Below are 22286 nucleotides of genomic sequence, written 5' to 3' on the forward strand. Positions count from 1 at the left end.
AATTACTATTATTATTCAAGTATTTAAACGTTATTGTTTTGTCAATTTGATGTAGCATTGGGCACCCCTGTCTTCTGTTGTATTAAATGTAAATTGGAAACAATTTTTGGGAGGTCTTGTGACCTCTCCTTAGCTTTAAGCTCACCCAACCCACTTCTATTTAATCAGCAGGTCTTGGTACACACGTGTGAATGAGATGTCTATTTATTTTATTTAAACATAGGGCTGCTCCCCTCTGCACAGGAACAGCATGCTAAGGGTTAACATCTGGGATTTCTTGCAATGTGTGTTGTCAGCCCCGCCCACCACCATTTTTATTGCCCTGGACTACAGGACTTGCATAGCACAGCGGAATTCATTCAGAACCTCTTCAGCCTCCATCTGCGTCGCCCCAAAGGCGGCAGCCAAAGGGTGTCAGACGTTTGCTGCCGTACGCTGATGTTGCAGCTGTTCTGTTAGAATTCCAAAACACACCAACCTTCTCACACCCTGCACCTTATGTATCCTCTTGCCCTTCATTAGAGATTGCAAGCTGTTTGGGGCAGAGCCCTCCTTCCTACTGTAACAATGTATGTTATTTCATTGTCTTTCGTCCTCTAACCCTATTGTACTGCGCTACGGAATATGTTGGCGCTTTATAATTAAATGATAATAATAATAAACTACCTACAGCTAATAACTATGCACTCTTATTAGTCAACAGGAAAATATATTTGTTATAAAATTATACATATATTAACAGTTTAAGACTGACAAACATTTCGGACCAGACTTTGTCCAGGCCTCGCTGAAGGTCTGTTAGATTTGGTCTTTAGATTTTGGCCTTTGGTCTTTTAAAAATGTTACACAATATATTCTTATTTTATTATTACTAATGAAAGGAACTGAAAATGTAACTGAGAAAAGGAGGAAGAATACAATTGGCAAAACCAGTTGCCAATTGCAAATGATAAGCCTGGGACGGCACTTACCTCCAGTCTGGTTCTGTCGACCTCTCTCAGTATCTTGTTACGTGCCCTGTTCGAAATCAGGAGCATTTCATAGGGAAAGATCTGTGATAAATACAAAACAAGGGGAAAGATTGGGAAGTGTTTTGTTATATATCCTCCTGCCCCTCTCCCCCCCGGGCCCGGAGCAGAGGCGGCCAACTCCAGTCCTCAAGTGCTACCAACAGGTCAGGTTTTCAGGATATCCCTGCTTCAGCACAGGTGACTCGATCAGTGGCTAAGTCGAAGACCTTACCACATGTGCTGAAGCAGGGGTATCCTGAAAACCTGACCTGTTAGTAGCCCTTGAGGACTGGAGTTGGTGTCCCCTGCCCTACACCCACTAAGTAGCTCGATAACACATCCAGATCTCTGGAAAGACGAAGCTAATTTCTGGGATTTGTTCCACGGAGAAAAAAATAATTCATTGTAAATCAAGATACCACAAAGGTCAACTTTAGCACTAAAGTGCAAGTAACTTCCATTGGATTGAACAGTTTAGCTTGAAGTGCGATACATTGTAGGACCCTATAGCAGTAACTTCCATTAAAGAAGTGAGCAAAGAAGGATGGGTCACTGTGTTGGTCCTTTCTTCCATGTAGTGTAGTCGGAAGGAGAGGGAGTAGGGGGTATGATACCTTTTATTGGAGTAGTTGATCTGTTACAAGCTTTCAAATCTCTCAGGGTCCTTCATCGGGTTTTACCCCTAACCTGAGAGGTTCGACAGCTTGTAACTATTTGGTCCAATAAAAGGTACTATACCCGAACTCCCTCTCCCTCCTTTGTTACTACATTAAAGAAGTGACAAACTTGAGACAATTCGATTGACAATTTTCAAGTGGCAAAGTAGGTTGCGCTATAGCAGGCCATCTGCATTGTGGCACTCTGACCCCAAAACTAACCCCAAACATTTTAAGATTGGCGGTTGTAGATGATCTTGCCTACCCATTTCCTGCATACCGGAGGGATCAGCCCGAGGCACCACATTCATAAAAAGAATCATTTAGATCAATACAACCAATTATCCCAAATAGCATTTTAACATCTTTATCAGTGGTTGATGGGAGAGCAATGCATTGAAGTTCTCACGATTGAAGAGGAGATCAGAGTTGTGCACCCCAAGTGTAATCCAGTTTAGTGTCTACAATTGGATAGCACCACCTCTGACCACATGTAACCATATGGAGGACACTTGCCTTTGGCTCCAACATGTTAGGCATAGACACGCCCCTATCCATTCTCATTGCAGGAACATGGCCATCTGGTAGTGACTACGTGGAGAAACATTTAGAGAAGCACTAGTTACACAGAAAGCAGGGAGGGAGACTAGCCTTCCTACACACTAGATCCAGGATGTGCTACCATAGAAAGATAAAACATGCATCTATCAGGTATAAACAGGACAAGCCATTAGACAAGTCTATGCAAAGAAAGCCAAGGTGAGAGGGTCTACCTGTCTCAGGGTAAATTCCACTGCAGAGATTGAAGTCCTTTTACAGTAACAGTGCTCTTTACTCTGGGCACTTTTTGAGGTAATACTAACAGGCACCAAATGGCTCCAGGGCACTGGGTCATACTGAACCAGTCTTATCCTTTACAGGGATATGGACCCCAAAATCCTTTGAGTAACAAATGAAAAAGAAGAACTGACTACATCTGTTCCAGTGAGTTGGAGTCATTCGGTAGCGTCATTAATCCCACCACATCCCCCAGTACTTGAGCCTATGAAAACCTTAGCCAAAGTTCCAAACTACCAACTGGATGTAATCTTTTGGTTAACAAAAAACATGTTAGTAACTGCTGTCAGCTGTTGCTGGGCTGGCTTTTCCCAAGAGATTTATTGCTTTTACTTCATTATTGGGAGTCCTGCTATTATTCATGGGGCCAAATATTATAGTTCTTACTTGACCATTTATTTGAGGTGTTTAAGTATGTTGCATTAATAATAATAATAATAATAATAATAATAATAAAGATGGAATATTCTCAATTCACATAGCTGGGAATGTGCAACCATTCTATCCAAACTATCTTTATCTCTGAATCAACTCAGCTATGAAGCCAGTGCTTCAGTGCAGGTGTTTCTTTAACCCTTTCATTGAAAGAGGGGCCTGCAACGCATTGCACTACAATGTGTTGCAGCATTATCTGAGAAGGAAAGGGTTAAATGAGCAGTCCCACGTCAAACCAAAGTGAACTAGAGTCTTACTGATGCCTTTAAAAATACTATGTATTAGAAATCCGTTTTGAAAGTTGTCTGTTAACAAAGAGTACCCTGCCGGACAGCTCTGTTAGCGATGTTACTCCCCGTACACATAGTAGAAAAAAAAGTTAGGTATTGTCCTGTAATAGGGACAAACGGGGAAACTGAAAAGAAAAAACCCTTAAAACAGTCAAGTCTTTAACTACAGTCCTTACACACACCCCAGTTCTCACAAATCAATCACAAATATTTGCTATAAATAAAGATTGAAGCCATTGAATACAAAAGTTCACTGAAATGTACAGTAGACATGTAAACAGTGCAATACTAAATGTTTCGAAATCTCCATTTTACGCTCGCTTGCCACGGCCCAGTCAAGATTTACTAGAGTACTGTATATTCACAAAATCGTGACAGCCGTGTCTCAACTATCGCCTATTACGTATGAATAATGGCTATCACACTTTAACAAGCAGAGCCTGCTCTCTTATTAACCAGATGTAGCTTTTGCTGTTCAATAATATGCAAGATACTGAAAGAGAAACCACCTACCTGGAAGTCTGAAAAGACAAAAAGAGAAAAGGGAATGATTAGTACATAAGTGAAATTCATTTATAACATGCAAGTAGAATGAAATACTATCAGTGCTGCGCAGCATATATTACAAATATATATATATATATATATATATATATTATATATATATATATATATATATATATATATATATATATATATATATATATATATATAATATATATATATATATATATATATATATATAACAGTTCTCACCTCGAACCCCACTGCTGACGTCCCCAAAACTGTCATACTGAGCAAAGTCGGTGGACACAGGCTGCGGAAGAATGGAGAACGGGAAAATATGAATGTTTTTGTTATACACGGAGACGTAGCATGTATTACACAGTTACTTTGGGCCAAATTTACTGAACACCTGTCTTAGGCCTTACAGTCCTGTCCTCGGCCTGTGCATTGCTATATGGTTTAGTATCGTAAGTAATGGCCCTAGGTGAGTCGCATAGTAAAGGGTTCCATTTTTAATAAATGTTCTGCAGCTGCCTTGGTGGGAACACCCTGTGGTGGAATTACAACAGATGAGCCACTTATTCGCGGACGTTCATATTGTAACTACTTTGTCACTTACTCCAACATTATTTTGCCCTATAGAGGTGGGTGTGCGTGTGGGGGGGGGTATACCTTACTGTTTAGGGTGCTATATGTCAGTTCACAGCAGTGCCCTTCAATAACTGTCAGGTATCTTGCACAGGCCTGTTTGTTTCATCTTTAATTACTGCATCATACTCTTGCCCACTAACGTAGCTCTACAATCACATGATACGTTTTGTGTTTCACCTGACGCCTTCAGATAATGAAAACTTGCAGAAATAAGATGCTGGGAGCTGACTCAAGTCAGTAGTCCTAGTAGCTTAGTTACATACATACATACATACATACATACATATATGTACTGCAGTTCATTTCACCCACTAGGTGCAATCCCATCAATAAGGGATTTGTAAAGTATATTTTGATATAGGAGACCACCCCGATTCCCTATAACTTATTAAGTGCTGGAAGAGCTTGTACCCAAGACACAAAGTGGCCAGTTGCTCTGGTATCTGTAGGTATGTCCCATGTTGGCTCTGTGGAGGTCACCCTTATCACGTCCCTTATCACTTCACTGACAGGTTGTCAATACAACTATTATTTGTGTCTTACCCGATGAAGTCCGTTTCTTCCATAGCCCGGGAGGGAGGAGGTTTTGGAAGCCTCCGAGTGCAGACCTAGGGAGGGGAGGAATGTCTCACATGAGATTACAAGGAAGCAACTCGTTGCCCAAACACAGGAAGAACAAATCGTGTCTTCTATGCAGGTTGTGATACTTTGTATGTGATTATATGTGTAGTAATAACCATCAGACGTTTCTTCCAACAGAAGTCGTTACACCATTTGTGTTTAGAGGTTTGGGCAGGGGTGGCCAACTCCAATCCTCCAGAGCCACCAACAGGTCATGTTTGCCGAATTTATCTGCTTCAGCACAGGTGATGCAGTCGAAGACTGAGCCACCTGTGCTGCAGCAGGGATATTCTGAAAACCTGACCTGTTGGTGACCCTTGAGGACTGGAGTTAGCTACCCCTAGGTTCTAGGTCAGAAGGTACCAAAGCCATCAGAAGAGGACTAGCAGGTATACATTTGGTGAGCCCTAAATAATTAATTTAGGTCTCCGTAAGGGTTAGTAAGAAAACACTCCCGCCCCTGCCCCCCAAACACGCAGGAACAATGAACCCCTTTGCTGCCAAATGGGCCTACAGCACATAAGGCCGTGCTTATAGTCCCGGCTACGGAGACGACATGCCGCCGCCGGCAAAACAAGGTGACGTAATCAGTTGCGTGCACCTATAGTGGACGCGACTGTGGCGGAGCGACACAGCGACCAAAGTCGCTGGAAGTCAATAGAATTTGATTTTTTTCGGTGACCGCCCGTGACGTCAGCAGCATGTGAGCGGTTCAGCCAATGTGGGCAAACCGCTCACGGCCACGCCTCTGCCACACTCCCCTGTCACCCTCTGTCTCCTGCACTATAAGCAGGAATCGCTATTACAACGGCGACGGATGACGTCACCCCGCCAGGACTATAAGCGCGGCCTAACATACACATAGCAGGTCTGTCTGAAAGCAAAGAGTTTTGTGTAAGTGGAACATATAGGGATAGGGAGTAGAGCTTAATGGAAACCTCTAGTTGTTAAGTTTTCCAAGATCCCTCCATTTGTTCCTTACAAGAGCCGAGTGGGGAGTCGTATCTGCTTGCAGACAGGGGGCGCTCTCGGGTCTCCTTTTCCATTTCTTCTTTCAGGATCAGCTGCCCCAGACCAGAATTTAGCTAAACAGAAAACCAAAAGACACGCTCGGCTATTAAGAGTAGTGGTACAGTACACTGCGTGGTGTTGGGCTGGATAAGCATGTTTGTAGGTTCAACCTCAGCCACTGAATGATCTTGATAGAACCGTTTTATCTCGTGCTTCTGAGCCAACACACTTTTACATTGGGTAATACTAGTAATATTATTCCTTCAGCCCTTCTCTGGATTAATAAATGTAAAGGGCCTTGAGATTGAAAGGAACAATGTAAATTATTTTTTCATCTGGGAACCATGCGAATGTAACCGTGTGATCAATTCTTTGTAAGAGTATACAGGAAATGACATGATCCCATTCACATGGTCTTCAACAAACTCATATGTACACTGCATTAGGGAGGCAATCTCTCACCTTCATCAGCTGCTCCTCCTGAAGCTGCCGACGTCTCTGCAACTCTTCCTCATCTTCATCCCGACCGCTTGAACGTCTCCTGGTGTCGGACCCTGATTTTCGGGAAACCACATGGACTTTCACTCCTACTTTAGTTTCTTACTACACTGTCGCTGGGTACTGTGTGTGTGTGTATGTATGTATGTATGTATGTATGTATGTATGTATGTATGTGACCTAGGTTTAATCTTTGGTCTCTTCAAAAATAAAGACGGACAATTTTTTATAGAAAAATGGCTCTTATCTACTTTGCTAGTCAGTAACAGCACCATCAGTGGAACAAGAGAACATCACCAATTCTGATTGGCTCGTCTGCTAAGAAGCTGTTGGCAGCTATTCTTGCACATTTCAGTTATCTCCTGGGTCTGCAAAGTTTTACAATCTCTGAAACAAAAGGAGTCACTAACCAAGAATTATGACTAATGCCGGCTCTTGGTCTAAGAGTAAAATCCTTACACATTAATAGCAAACTGATAAAACTTTGTAAAGATGTGAACTTAGGGAGAGAGTAGGGCAAGGGCAGGGAGAGAGTAGGGGAAGGGGAGGGATAGGAGGGGGAGGAAAGGTAACCCTCGCTACAGCTCAACAGGTGGGTGCTACTATCAGGAGAAATTACAGAAATATACCAGAGAAAAGAATCCCCTATCATGAGAGCACTCCAAGGAGTAGCTAAACCTTAATAGGTGACCAAGTGGTATACATTGATAGATATCCAGGGTAGTGACTCAACAGAATCGGTAAAGTATTGTGATAAGAACTTAAAAACGTAACTTTATTATGAGAAATAATCAATAAAATGGATCGCAAACCAAAATAACAGAACAATGGTGCCTAATAAACTTAACGAATTAAAATGGGTGTGTAGCTTCAAAAGTACTCCTATAAAGTGTGTTTCACATGGGTTGGGATAGTGCTAGGTAGGCTTATCTTAAATTAATCTATAAATCAGATAAAGCATTAGTGCATGTATGCAGTGAGACATAGGTCCACTGTATGTCTGAATGGTGAGATAATGATTATTCAATGTATGTTTCCTTAGACCGAATTAGCGTTCTCAATGATTGTCTTGGTAGCTAATATATTTGCTTTACCAAGATATAAAGCCAGAACAGTCTCTGAACGCACAGCACCCCAAAGTATTTAAGTGGTTATGAAACTTCTACATGAATTGGCCTGAGGAGCAGTCTGTTTATGACTGGCTTAATTTCTCTCTTGTGCAATTCATTGGACTGCTGGTAAGCAATTAACACTGATATTACTTAGCCCATAAGCATAGGTGCGCAGTGTGTTTAAAACAGGTAGTGTCTAGTTGGGTGTCTCTGCAGCACTTAATTGGGTTAATCCTGCAGACAGCTATTAGAGAGCCATGCCTGTTAATATATCACTGCGCAACAGGACAGAGGGGCAGTCTGTTAGTGACTGGCTCAATGTCTCTCTAGTTCCAGATGGTAGTCGGCAGCTTTTCTGACCTTAGGTAAGTAATATTCACATTGATATAGCTTCCTGGAGAACGTAAGTACAGAATATATATTAGACAGGAGAACAGTCTAATAACGACTGATCAGGTGTCTTAATAAATCGATGTCCTGAAACACCATGCCTATTGTGATAATTTTACATGACTGGACACAGGACTAGTCTGTTTGCGACTAACTCAGTGTCTCTATCATCAGGAATCATCGGATTGCTGGTAAGTAATATATATAAATATCAAATTAATCAAAGAGCATCAATATATAATATATTTAGACAGGTGAACAGTCTGTTAATGACTGATCAAGTGTCTTAGCAGATCTTCCTTCAAGTGGCCCTGTGCACAATCATCAAAAGCCGTTCCTGTTGACAGCCATTAAAAACCGTTCCTGTTGACAGCCATTAAAAACCGTTCCTGTTGATTTCTGTCTATGTGACTGGACAGAGAAACAGTCTGTTTATGACTGATTCAGTGTCTCTCTAGTCACATTCACTCCCACCCGACACTGCACACGGAGCCCCAGTGGAACTGAAACAGCCCAGAAGGAGGCGCACATAAAGTGAAAAATAAAATAAATATTAAACTTCTTAGTGCCCTTTGTCAGTATAACGGGAATTCACCAATTTAGTGATGGATTGCTTGGTTTTTGAAGGTAAAAAATACAGAGTGCGCCAAACTGAGCCTAGGAATAGTGAGCATGAAGTCAATGCAGGCACTCCCCGATGACGTCCATACGTCAATGCCTTGGCTCCGTCCAATGAAGTGCACAAGAGAGATATTAAGCCAGTCAAAAAGACTGCTCCTCAGTCCAATTCATGTAGAAGTTTCATAACCCCTTAAATACTTTGGGGTGCTGTGATTCAGAGACTGTTCTGGCTTTATATCTTGGTAAAGCAAATATATTAGCTACCAAGACAATCATTGAGAACGCTAATTCTGTCTATGGAAACATACATTATCTCACCATTCAGACGGATATACAGTGGACCTATGTATCACTGCATATAAAGCTTTGCCTGATTTATAGATGAATTTACGATAAGCCTACCTAGCACTATCCCAACCCATGTGAAACACACTTTATAGGAGTACTTTTGAAGCTACACAACCATTTTAATTCGCTAAGTTTATTAGGCACCATTGTTCTGTTATTTAGGTTTGCGATCCATTTTATTGATTATTTCTCGTAATAAAGTTACGTTTTTAAGTCCTTATCCCAATACTTTACCGATTCTGTTGAGTCACTACCCTGGCTATCTATCAATGTATACCACTTGGTCACCTATTAAGGTTTAGCTACTCCTTGGAGTGCTCTCATGATAGGGGATTCTTTTCTCTGGTATATTTCTGTAATTTCTCCTGATAGTAGCACCCACCTGTTGAGCTGTAGCGAGGGTTACCTTTCCTCCCCCTCCTATCCCTCCTCTGGTATATTTTTGTGAAGATGTGACCCAGCTCTCCGAGGCTCTTGTTAGCTGTGAAAGTTGCTCATCAGAAACCAATGTGTCATTTCATACACAAACAAAATGATGCATATGGAAACCGTGCATGAATTAGATGAATGTAATAAAGATGTGATGATTTCTTTATACACAGGGAGCGTTAGAACATGGTGAAGCAGCTATACATTCACAAAACCTGGAAACTTTTAGTTAAAAACTAAAACTTGCCTCAACAAGCACCAGTAACATCCACCAGTAACAAGCACGAGTATTCTGAGTATCATACTTACTCAGGTCCCCTCCCCAAAAAAGGACTTTTAAACTATAGTCCAGGGCTATTGTTGACTACAATATCCTGCCTCTTCCTCGTCATCAGCCGATGGGATGCACTGAAATGATCATTCCATTTATTGGTATTTCTCGCAATGGTAGAGATCAGAGGTAGTGACTGGGAGTAAAGATGCGCTATATTTATTCCCAGCCAGCTCTTCAGAATCTTTTGTTTTGGAACTTTAGTGAGTACTGGAATCAGTTTAATAATGATCTATTCTAAGCAAATACCCTACGTATTTAGCAACTTAGATGTGGCAATGTACCTTTTGCTCTACATAGTGCTAAGTGAAGGGTTCAGAGAGAAACAGTTAGAACCTCGAGCAAGTTCCATTTACTCAAATGCCATATTAAATGTACATTGGTTTCAACAGTATTGTTTTCTTTGCCCCAGTCTATTATTCTGCAGTGTGACTGCTGGCCCTATTGGCTTTAATATGAGGCACTATGCAGAGAAATCCTTTACAAAAAGACAGCTTGTTTCACAAATGTTATAACAGACATAAAAACGACTAAACACAAATGAAAGACACTGAGAGAATTCTTGCTTCCGTTGCATGAGTCTAAGTTGACTTATGTACTCTGTCTGGTAGGATCACTCATTAATTGCAATATTATTACAAATTAGAAAATAGGAAAAAAAGCATTTATATATCTCCAAAAATTAGGAAAAATAATCAAAACTTTTACAAGCATTTGAATTTGAAACTCAGGAGAAGACATCTGATGTCAGTTCTGACACAAGGAAGCAGCAATCTGGTTTTAACAAAATGTACTAGAAAAGGCGCCACTGTTCTGAGTTATACTCTATGTCTGGGCTCTAAGCTTTGCTTGAAGTTCTCCAGGACGTGTGGAACAGGCTATCGGGAGGAGAGGAACCAGCTCAGAGTATTCCTGCTTCTCAAATGGTCCTGGCCCGCTGAACAAACTTTCTTCATTGGGTCTCTTTCCTTTGGAACCAAACTCTCAAGGTTGCAAGAGGGCATGGACCGTAACGAGTAACGCAGAGGTTTGGCACAAGCTAACAGAAACAGAGTTTAAAAAAGGAGATCCCTTGCCCCAAAAATCAGACCCTCATACACAGATTAAAACCCCCAATGAGTCACAATATCTTCAAATGAATGTCGCCATTGTCTAGTACAGGGGTGGCCAACTCCAGTCCTCAAGGGCCACCAACAGGTCACGTTTTAAGGATTTCCCTGCTTCAGCACATGTGGCTCAATCAGTGGCTCAAGACTGAGCCACCTGTGATGAAGCAGGGATATCCTGATTGACTACCTGTGCTGAGGCAGGGAAATCCTCAAAACATGACCTGTTGGTGACCGTTGAGGACTGGAGATGGCCACCCCTGCTCTAGTGTTACATATCCCACTGTAAAGCGACAGACCCCATTGCTCAGCCCTACTCCTTCCTGATTTGACAGATGCCTCAGTGAATTTGGAATGGTGACAACCCTAATAAAAATACTTTCATTTGTGTTGTAGGACTTGAAACCCCATCTTTGTGACCGACTAAACTTCACTGCTACACGAGTAGCACAAACAGCAATGGGAAATGGTTGGAAGAGTTGGTAAGCGTATGTGCTTACCAGCGTATGCCCGAAACCTCATAGAAATATCCTGCTTCCTGTGTCAGAAAAGGCATGAAAATATCTTCAAAGTGGCTGCATAGTAAAATGCAACATCAACTATTTTCTGGTATTGATTTGTTTGCATACCTATGGCAGCAAGGGAGGGAGGGCCTGGCCAGTAGTCTGTCTCAATCTTTGGGATCTCGTTGGATGCTGGAGCGTAGGCGGCAGGGAACTTGGAGGACTTGATGATATCCTCTGAGTTGTTGGTTGCTGCCAAGGCAGCTGGATCTAGATGGCAATCATGGTTTAACTTAGCTCTCGATTTCAGTGGGTAAATCATGCCTACAGCCTTTGCAATGCAAGGGCGAGGCAGGGTTTGATCCCGACTATTCTGCATTACACGGAAGAGATGCAGTAAACACGAGTCCATGTGCACCAGGAAAGGGCGAGCCAACGATTCCCAACCAGACTATCACCGCCCCTAGGAGGCTTGTCGGGAAAATTATTAGATACAAAAATATACAAGATTGGGAAAAATAGTATTCCAGGTTTAAGTATTTCAGAGTTTTACCATGGTAGTAAGGCCACTGTAAAACTAAAAATGGTCTGAAATCGAAGAAAAGGAGATGGGTGCTGGAAAACAAAAAAGCTTTGGATATCGTCAGATTGAGAATCATTATTGTATGAGATTCTAAATACTAAACGGAAATAACTACAAATGATCTTTGTCATAAATTGCAAGGAGCTGCTGAATATCAACCTTTTAATAACAAGAAATAGCAGCCTCCGACATTTTATTACCTTGCTTTTCAATAACTATGGCCATCATTTGTAATGTAATGAACAAAATCTAACCTTGCCTAGCCCAGAAAATATTCATATTGCTATTTTACTACATGAAGTAACAAAGGAGGGAGAGGGAGTTGGGAGTACAATACTTTTTATTGGACCAACAAGTAGTTGATATGTTATTAGCTTTCGATCCTCTCAGGGTAGGGGAAGGACCTGATGAAGGACCACTCATTGGGTGGCAATAGATACATTGAGAAATTGTGTATTACAGCATCATGTAACCACTGATGTTCTGAAGAACACTACTGGATAAGACCCACCAGCCTGGAAATGTGCTGTCTGTTTGATACTGCAGGTAGGTGTTGTCCCACTCGACAACATAACATATAATAGAGATGAAATAAAATGAGAACTCTGGTCTATGTAGCACGTTCTTTAGCTCAGTGAAGAAGAGCTTAGCTGTTCCTGGTGCATATGGAGCCATATTATATTATCCCTTATATTAATAGTTTCCTCCTGGGAAAGAAGCTGTTAGAAAGTGGCATGCACCTTTAAATTACAAGGATTAGTGTTGGAAGGAGAGCAGAGGCAAAGATTTCAAGCAGGGTGATAGAAATCACAACTTTTGTCTAGGTTTCGGCTATGGTTTTCCAGGTTATGTTTTAATGCATGGAAAGGACCAGCAATTTGTTGCTCAACAACAGAAACATGGTGTAGCTGGTTGAAATATATATATATTTTTATTGCCACGAACAATAGCTACTGAAGATGATTTTATCTACACTAAAAGCAAATGGGATAATAATTATAATATAACAGTGAACAACTTGTCACTGCAAAGGGTTGTAAAATAGGTAGGAAGTATGCTTGGCATGTCTTACAAATCAACACGGATGATGTTGACTTAATAATTGATTGCAAGACTGACCATCACCAAAAAGGATTAAGCAAATGGCAGGATTGATGGTAAAGCTGGAAACATATTTTATTTTAGTCAGAGTACAATAGTGCTCTCTACTGGTGAACTGGGGATGCACAAATATTACAAGAAATGTGAGCAGTACAGTAGAGTATTTTTATATCCATTCTACATATTGTTTGGTCTGCGCTCTGTGTGTATTACATGACTGCAGAGTCAATACATTAATTTGCCTTTCAACAGGACAAAGTTGTAAATCTAGTTGCAGAAAGGAGGATTTCAAGCCTAAGCGAAGTACCCGGAAGCAATTTTTTAGAATTACAAAAGCATGACTTCAAACAGTTCTTGCTGAGGGAATTTGATGAGGGCAGAGGTTAAATGTTCACATGTTAAAGGGGGGTAAACACAGAATAAACCATAAATCAAAATACAACAGGATAAGGTTATGAGTGAAATCAAACGAGACACAAATAGCTTGATATTAAATGTGTAGGTGAGCAAATAGAACAGCTGTCTTTTTACAGCAGCTTTGAGTGTATATGTTCATGTATATCAGTGTTTTTTAATCCTGTTTCTGAGGACACTAAAACAAGATCGGGTTTTAGGAACAACCAATTTATGTGGGCACTTATTTTATATGTGAAAATATGATAAATTATCCCTAAAACATTGCCTGGTTGAGGTAACTTGAGCAGAGAGTTGAGAAACACTGATATGTGTACAGTATGTATGCACACTTCTTCCTATAAGTGAATATATGGACCACACACACACTTTGCAAAACATTGAAACGTATCCTGGGGACCCTCCATCAGACTATATTTTGGGGCTAACCGATGAATATCTCATGTATGCAATAACAATCCACCACTTGCCCATCCTCACGTGTGCGGAAATCTACTGGCTATCCCTAAGACCAACTCGTGCCAAGTTTAATTTTGGGAACAACTGATACAGTAAATAATGAACTATATTTTGAGGAGATATGGGTTTGTGGATGTGTTTAATCGATAACTAAGATGTTGATTATTTCATTGTTTGCATTTGCTTCATCACAATGATACTAACCTCTTCACTGTTAGAGGAGGCCGCAACATGTTGCAGGTCAATGCCTCCTCCAACACCGAATGGGTGGAAACAAGAATTCAACCCAGGGGAGATAGTGGTACCAGTAAAACTGGCGAATATAGAACACTGGGTAAGGAGAACACAGGAGCAGCATGCATCAATACCAAGCCATGGCTGCAGAGCAACAACAAAAGAAACCCCAGCTTGTAATAAACGCCCTTGCAATGCAGAGAAGGTTTTACCATGCTGCTTGTAGATCGGAGGTTTCCTGTACATGTTAATGCCTTGGTCTGTGGGATTGAAAGAAAAAGTAGTCAGTCCAGTGAGATCTTGGGACACCACAGAAGAGAGGAGACGAGGAGAGGTGACCAGAAGGGTGAAGAGTCTGGGGTAGTACATGAGATTGGGGACAGACAGGAATGAATGGAAAAAAAACAGACGGTGACTTTTCCTAGGTTTATTTTACAGCTTATTTTCAAAACCTTGAGTCTTTGCAGCTGCAACACACTCTTCCTCAGTCATGACAACTTCAACAAAGCACGGTGGGTATAGATTTACTAACACAAGGTTTCTTCTTATCAGGCCTACATGGAAAACCGTACCCTAATGCAGGGCTGCTCAATTCCAGTCCTCAAGCCCCCTTAGCAGGTCAGGTTTTCAGGATATCCCAGCTTCAGCACAGGTGGCTCAATCAGTCCCTGCTTCAGCACAGGTGGCTCAATCAGAGGCTCAGTTTCTGATTGAGCCACCTGTGCTGAAGCTGGGATATCCTGAAAACCTGACCTGCTAAGGCGGTTTGAGGACTGGAATTGAGCAGCCCTGCCTATAATGCAATATATAGGTGACAACTTTAGTATGCTTCTAAAGATGCATGAAAAGCTTATCCTCTTTTTAGCACCACAGACTGGTATTTAAGTTGTTGAGCAGCATAACAAGCATTATACAATGTTTCCTGGTACAAGATGCAGAGCTGGATTTGCTCACAATGGAGGCATATTGAGAGACTATGGTTCCTTTTGGATGAAAACTCAGCTATGGGGAATGAGCTAAAAGGTGGAGTCGGGCCTATGGCTATGGGCAGTATCCTGTGTAGGGCACACACCTATGGCTATGATGGGCAGTATCCTGTGTAGGGCATGGGCCTTTTTAATCATCACATTGGAAGAAAAATGTGTGAAGTGGAGCTACAAAATGACATACAAACATAGACAAGACAAAATCATTTATAGTTTACCATCTTTAGGGAAAACCGCTAAACATGGAATGGATACAATTACTACTGTGATTAAACTAATCATAAAATCATATAATCATGATTCGTGAACGTTACATTGTTTTCTGCAAAATGGAGTTGTAGTTGCTACTCTCTGTCTGGGAGAAGACTAGATTTGTTAAGGCCGTGATACCATTTTATTGGATACAAGAAATGATGGATGGATGTTGTACAACACAATTGTTTCCTACACATACAAGGATGTAAATGAAATTGTAGAAAATGGACACATTTAAGCAGTGAAGACGATGTTCTTGAAAAGACCGTTAATTCCTATACTGCTTAGAGGGCCACCAACACTGCACTGCAGTAAAATCAAGTCAGTCCAACAACGATACTGACACAAGCCAAACCCCCTGTACTTACTCCAACTTACCATTGTGTTAACAGTTTGCAATACAACAAGATGAAATGTAATAGAGGCATTTAACTGGGTATTTGTAGAGATTGAAGGTGAAAACCGCGATTGAAACATCCCAGGGCAAACTTATTCTCTCCTTGGAAGCATTGTGAAAGAGTAAGGCTGCCCAAAGCTTAGTTTCGGGAAATGAGCATTACTATATTACTATGCAGAAAGCAAAAACAGAAGTGTACAGTCATTTCTTCACACGTCCTTTGCTATATTTATCCAAGATATATGTAACAATATAACTTTAAGATGCTCAATATAGGTTAGGGAAGGGGTGGCCAACTCCGGTCCTCAAGGGCCACCAACAGGTCAGGTTTTCAGGATATCCCTGCTTCAGCACACGTGGATCAGTCAATAATGACTGAGCCACCTGTGCTGAACATACAGGACCCCTATAAACTCATATTGAACCCCCAAAATAACCACAACATAGGAGCTCTGTCTGTGTTTCATGTTCTGTCTCTGGTTTTAAACCACCTGTGCTGAAGCAGGGGTAGCCTTAATATCTGAAATGTTGATGGCCATTGAGGACTGGAGTTGGCCATCCATGGATTAGGGCAACTATCCTAAATATAAATGACATGGCACCGAGATCCTCACTGCAGTTTATTTGGTTTTAAATAAACTATTAGATGGCACCCAGTAGATAAAACACACTTTACTGCTGACACATGCTCTGCCACAGTGCTACATGTTGGGGTTCTCCAGGTCCCTAGCTTCCAAAGGCACATTTTAAGGGTAGTTTGCTACTTAGAGACAATAGACAAATTAAAAGTCTCAATGTTTCATTCCAAATGCTAGCCATCTATCGAAGGGAATATTAAACACATTTAACCTAATCCTGATGGTCTTTTAACTTGACTTAAACACTGAGAATAGTTTTTATGATATGATAAATAAAATATCTTAACCTCAATTGCATGTATAATAGTCAGATGCTATTCCTGAGTGCATAAATACATCACTCAATCTGGTTATGGGTGGGGGTGGCCAACTTTGACTGAGCCACTGATTAAACCACCTGTGCTGAAGCAGGGATATCCTTAAATCCTGACCTGTTGGTGGCCCCTGAGGACTGGAGATGGCCACCCCTGGGTTATGGCATGATATGGGCAAGAAATGAAACATGCAAATGAGTCAGAAGTCAAAACAATATTTAAGATTCAGGAAAATATCCCAATTATTCATCCCCTGAAAATGAGTTTGTTGCATTGTATCTCTCACAAAACGCCCAGTCCTTATGTCTCCTTTTCCTTAAAGAAAATATGGATCTTAAAATACCAGCCAAATCTCCGATCTGTGCTATATTTATACGCTGTGGTGTTAACCCATGCTAATAATCCACGAAGCGTTACTCTCAATGAAAGTAATGATGTTAAAAGATGGACAACAGATGAAGCAGGTTACAGGGCAGTAAGTATAAAACAAATCTCTTATTGTTGAAATGCAGTATTTTTTGGTTGCAGGTAACTGCAATAGTGCGGTTTGAGGCACTGTCGCACGGAAACTCCCACTGACTTCAATGGGAGTTTACATGCGATAGTGCCCAGATCAGGAGTGTCCAATTCCAGTCCACAGGGGCCACCAACAGGTCAGGTTTTCAGGATATCCCAGCTTCAGCACAGATGGCTCAATCAGTGGCTCAGTCAAAGTCGGATTAAACTGATTGAGCCACCTGTGCTGAATCTGGGACGGATTGAGCCGACTGCGCGGAAGCAGGGATATCCTGAAAACCTGGCCTGTTGGTGGTCCTCGAGGACTGGAGTTGGTCACCCCTGGCCTAGATCAGGACCATCACAATTTAATGACTACCCCCAGAGAGTGGTAATCATTGTTGAACTGCTGCTTCAAATGTATTCTTAAGGAAGGTAGGTCATGAACGATTGGTGGAACAAGCATTGGAGAAACCACTTGAACTAAATAAAAACAGTTGTGAATACTGTAGCCAAGACACCTCTTAACTTTCTCTTTAAGAAGAAGAAGAAAACAAAATAAAGGGATGAGTCCCCAGCCAAACATGGTGAGACAATGAACACAAAACAGAGATCACGTGGCTACATTCTATGGTGGGACAGGACACGGAGACACACACAGCACCAGCTCCTACCTGGAACATGGAAATGTTTAGGGGCCTGAGCGTAAGTTGGTGTTAGAGGGCGACTGTCTGGTCGATAAGGGAGTGGGGAGTTCCTGCCGCTGGATGGCTCATTGCCTCCAATGAGAAGAATGAGTAGAAATGAAAGAGAGCAAAAAGCAAATCGAGGCAAGGAGAAAAAAAAACAGTAACAAAATAGCTTAAATGAAAAGTTGCAGAAAACAAAAGTCTTTTCAAACTTGAAGAAAAGGAAACAGAAATCATAAGACAAAGTAATAGAAGTTTACAGTAAGTATAAACACACTTGGTAGCACTCAGTGATATTACTTTTTTGAACATTTTGAGATTATTGGGGTATAAGAACCACATAATGATGCAATTACTAAACGGGTGCTGTGTCCGTTCATTAAACAAGTCTGTGCCACACAGGTGCTCGTCTTAAAGAACTGGTAGCGGTGTTGGTTACTGCTGTAGGATGAGGTATGGTGCAGTGGTCACGCTGTTGGATTGGAATGCACATGTGGGTGCAGTTGATTTCAGCCTCAGCCCCTTGTACTAATGTGCTAGTGGGTGAGTCACTTTGTGTCATGTGCATTCTCTCAGTCAACTTTCTGCCCTTTCTCCAATATGTTGAGGACAACGTTGACTGGTAGCTCTTTAAAGCATAAGGAAGTATTATTTTTGAAGAGTCGGTCATTACTTGGTGCATGTGCCAGAGAACTGGAGCAAATTGCATTGGTATAGTATCTGCTTATTTCCTTGGCTTGCAATAAATGATGTCAGTCAGTTCAGTTGTTTAAGTCTCCTAAATGGATGTAAAAACCAGCACTGCCTGAAGCTGTCCTAATAATATTGAGCCACCCCTATGTCATATTAATCAATTGGTTGCTAGAGTAGCCTGATCAGCACAGAACAAAAACTAATCACAATCTCCTATGTCTGTAAAAGGGGAGAAAAATTAGCGACTGATATGCAGTGTTGCAGGTCCAGCAGGGGTTAAGGTTTTGAGGTTAAGAAATACAGATGTAGCAAGACTTACTGGCACCATAGGATTAACGCTGCCTGAGGTCCCATTGGAAGCACGGCCCCTCCACAGCTCCGTCACGGCAGACACCGTCCCCATTAAGTATTGCTACATCTGTATATGTTGCGTCCTTCATACTGAGACACTATGTGGTCTGATGTCGAGAGGTGAAAGCACACTGCAACATGTCATTCTTAGTGCAGCTGAACAGCGCTCTAGAGCACCAGTCTCCCAATATAGAGTGAAACTACTCAAACCATATTTACATTCTAATTTGCACAAAATATAAGTAAAAAAATGAGCAAACCAAAATCCGGCCTGTTTTATAAAAATATACGGTGAAGAACTGATGCCCTAAAGGCATTCTATATGCACTGATAGTGCGAGGGCTTAAAGAGAAGTCATTCATGCATTTGGTCCGACAAACACTTTGGGGTCTAGCCTATCTACTCTTCAGCGAAATTGACTTGAATTTAAGGGGAATAAAAGTACATGGAGACAGCAACCTATTTAATGGCAGCCGATTCTTCGTTTTGGACTATTCTCCCTGAGCCTGGATGTTGGCTCAGTGACACTGGTTTAAAATGTCTTCAGTATTTCCTTTTGTATGAAGTCTATTTCAAAACAAACTCATCTGAGCAATAAAAAGATATTCTCTCTTTTATTTTATGTCTTGCCAATAATATTTTGGCATCAGACTCTGAACAGAAATGTAGCTGTTTTGAGTAACACATAACATGTGTCTAATTATTATCTAGTATTGATTATCTGATCTTTTGATACCGATCTAGTGAAACTATTTCTCAGTCTTTTCTGTGGGGCAAAAGTCTTAACAAATTCACTCCAATTTTACCCCCATGCTCTGAAACACCAATTTTTTTTAATTGCCCTTTTCCACTGAACAAAAAACAATGGAATATCACATTGAGAATCCTCCTACCTCAGTGTAGCTATAAATGTTACGTTAACCACACAAGGACGTGAGTACAGGGTAATTTCCTTGTATACATATGGAGGATTCTGATTTGTTCAGTTCAGGCCATCGTGCATTTCCAACATAAATACAGTTAACCCCTTCAGTGCTGTGTGGGGGTGGGGGGGGCAGTAATACAGTGCAGAGCATGGTGCTGCCTACATCTCCAGGGGTTACAAGATCTTAAGCAGTTTTGGAGGATAGTAACCTCACAAACCTGTTGCCCCAGGCCTCTTACAAAGAGACACTGGCTGTACCTAGTGAGGAAGCAATAGATGCAATAAGGAAAAGCAACATACCTATGTAAAATGATGCTGAAAAGAAGGTTAAAAGAACAGCTTCAAATGTACAGAATAATAGAAAAGAGCTTACAGGAGCCCCCTGCTGCCAGAGCAAATTGGGCATGTTTGTGGCATTAGGGGCCCATTCAGTCTTCTATAAACGGTGTGTATACCATGCAAAGAATGTTGGCATACAATGCTACGCAGTGGTCAGGTGCGACATGTGTTACTGCAATATAGCTCCGACTCACGCAAAGGAAATTGTAATGTATGGAGGAGCCTCCTAAAGGGAGTCAGGTCAACAGGGCTGGAACGTCAACATCGTGAATTCAGAGACATGAATATTGAAGCAGCTGTTATCCAGGAAATGCATATGAAAAAATACGGACAACCAAATGACCTTCATTTACGTTCACCAACCCCAAAAATAAAACCTGACTAGGGACATGTCATAAAAACAGTTATAATTATCAATGAAACGTTCATGAGATTGTCACTGGGGATAACATTTTTATAAGTTGGAGCACTTTCAAGTTTAAGGAGCCCTATAGGTCCTTTAAGAAATTTGAATGTGAAATTATAGTGTACACACCTCAAAGGTCTCTTCTTCATGTGTACTATAGCAGCACAGTGGGAAGAAACCACATGAATCCTAAGTCGAGAAGTAGGGGGTGTAGATAAACTCTGCAGTAAGTCTTTAAGTGGAGCGGTGAGAGGACCATCACGCATACGTATGCTGGGTAGCAAAGGTAGGTGCACAGCGGAGATGTGAAAATGCATTAGACAAGGGGTGGCCAATTCCAGTCCTCAAGGGCCACCAACAGGTTAGGTTTAAAGTATATCCCTGCTTCAGCACAAGTGGCTCAATCGGTAGCTGTCAGTCTGTCTGCACCACCTGTGCTGAAGCAGGGATATCCTTAAAACCTGACCTGTTGGTGACCCTTGAGGACTGGAGTTGGCCCCCTCTGCATTAGACTGTTATCCAACACCTTCTCTGAGATGTGGGGGAAAGAGTTTATTATAAGTTACCTTCATGTGTCATGCACCCAGTATCCTGATTCAGTTCAAGCCATGGTTTTCGAGTTCAGAAGTTGAACATATTTTAGTTCCAGTTTGCTTCTTTCCTGGGTGAATATTAGTCCCTGATGGCCTCAAAAGTAAAAGAAATGAGGGCTCAAACAGTAAGGAGAACACAACCTTTATAGAATAAAAATAAAAGCTACATTAGTAACATGCACTGGGATACACAAATGTATAAAATCAGTGGTGCCGTAAAAGAATAATGAAACAGGATACAGTAGGGCCCGCTTCTCGGCGCCCCGCTTTTCGGCAATCCGCTGATACGGCGGTACCGAGAAGGGGGCCGCCATGTCTGCGCATGCGCAGAACATGGAAGTACGAGGTCGCGCATGCGCAGAACGGGAGGTTGCTGAGGGTGCGCATGCGCAACCTTCGTTGTCCGCATGCGTACCCTTGGCAACCGCCCGTTCTGGCATGCGCGACCTCGGACTTCCACGTTTTGCGCATGCGCAGACATGGCGGCCCCCTTCTCGGTACCGCCGTATCAGCGGATTGCCAAAAAGGGGGAATTGCCGGTTTGTGCATGCGCACACGCCGAAAATTGCCGGTTCCGCTTTCTGCCGATTTTTGGTTTGCGGCAGGCACTTAAAACGGAACCGCCGTATGCCCAGGGCCCCTCCTGTAATTGCCTGTGATAGCTGCTGCTGGGACCCTGTAAGGACGCCTCTTCACTGGGTCCTGACCGTCCTCGATGTCGTCTGAGACCGCTGTGGGAGGGAGAGCCAATGTTTCCACTGTGTTGAGTCCCGCGTCGGAGCGCTGGCTCTCTGGGTGGTAGCCTCAGCGCTTCCCTCTGCGTCTAGTGCTCCCAGAAGTGACATCGGGATGCTGGTCCGGCCGTAACAGCTTCCTGTTCTCACTGAAGGGAAATCCAAGGTCTGCAGCAGCTGGCCTCCGTTTGCTGACAGAGCTCCGTGTGCTCGGATACCTGCTCGTGCTGGCTGAACACTCCACGTTAAAAGTGGTGTGTTCAGCCAGAACGAGCAAGTATCCGCTGCCCAGGCTGTGTACTCTGACGCTGCTCAGAGATCTCC

General features: G+C 42.0%; 1 protein-coding gene across 27 annotated transcripts in view; it reads right to left on the bottom strand.

The window, feature by feature from the left end:
* Positions 1 to 22286, bottom strand: part of ABLIM1 (actin binding LIM protein 1) — a 233540-nt gene that overhangs the window by 11301 nt on the left and 199953 nt on the right. For 12 of the 27 annotated variants that reach the window (XR_012803550.1, XR_012803546.1, XR_012803542.1 and 9 more), the window contains 9 exons: positions 17907 to 18011; positions 14360 to 14407; positions 11483 to 11626; positions 6481 to 6572; positions 5990 to 6092; positions 4930 to 4994; positions 3985 to 4045; positions 2183 to 3749; positions 972 to 1052 (listed from right to left, as the gene is read on the bottom strand). Coding sequence is in view for 8 of the 27 variants with exons in the window: in XM_075611978.1 (XP_075468093.1) it covers positions 972 to 1052; positions 2183 to 2257; positions 3742 to 3749; positions 3985 to 4045; positions 4930 to 4994; positions 5990 to 6092; positions 6481 to 6572; positions 11483 to 11626; positions 14360 to 14407; positions 17907 to 18011 (782 nt within the window). In the remaining 19 variants the exon portion in view is untranslated. Of the gene's footprint in view, positions 1 to 971; positions 1053 to 2182; positions 3750 to 3984; positions 4046 to 4929; positions 4995 to 5945; positions 6093 to 6480; positions 6573 to 11482; positions 11627 to 14359; positions 14408 to 17906; positions 18012 to 22286 lie in introns of those variants that run through there. The other 15 variants (XR_012803545.1, XR_012803552.1, XR_012803554.1 and 12 more) reach the window with 12 other exon arrangements.

This window comes from Ascaphus truei, chromosome 8 (genome assembly GCF_040206685.1).
Source record: "Ascaphus truei isolate aAscTru1 chromosome 8, aAscTru1.hap1, whole genome shotgun sequence".
NCBI lineage: Eukaryota > Metazoa > Chordata > Amphibia > Anura > Ascaphidae > Ascaphus > Ascaphus truei.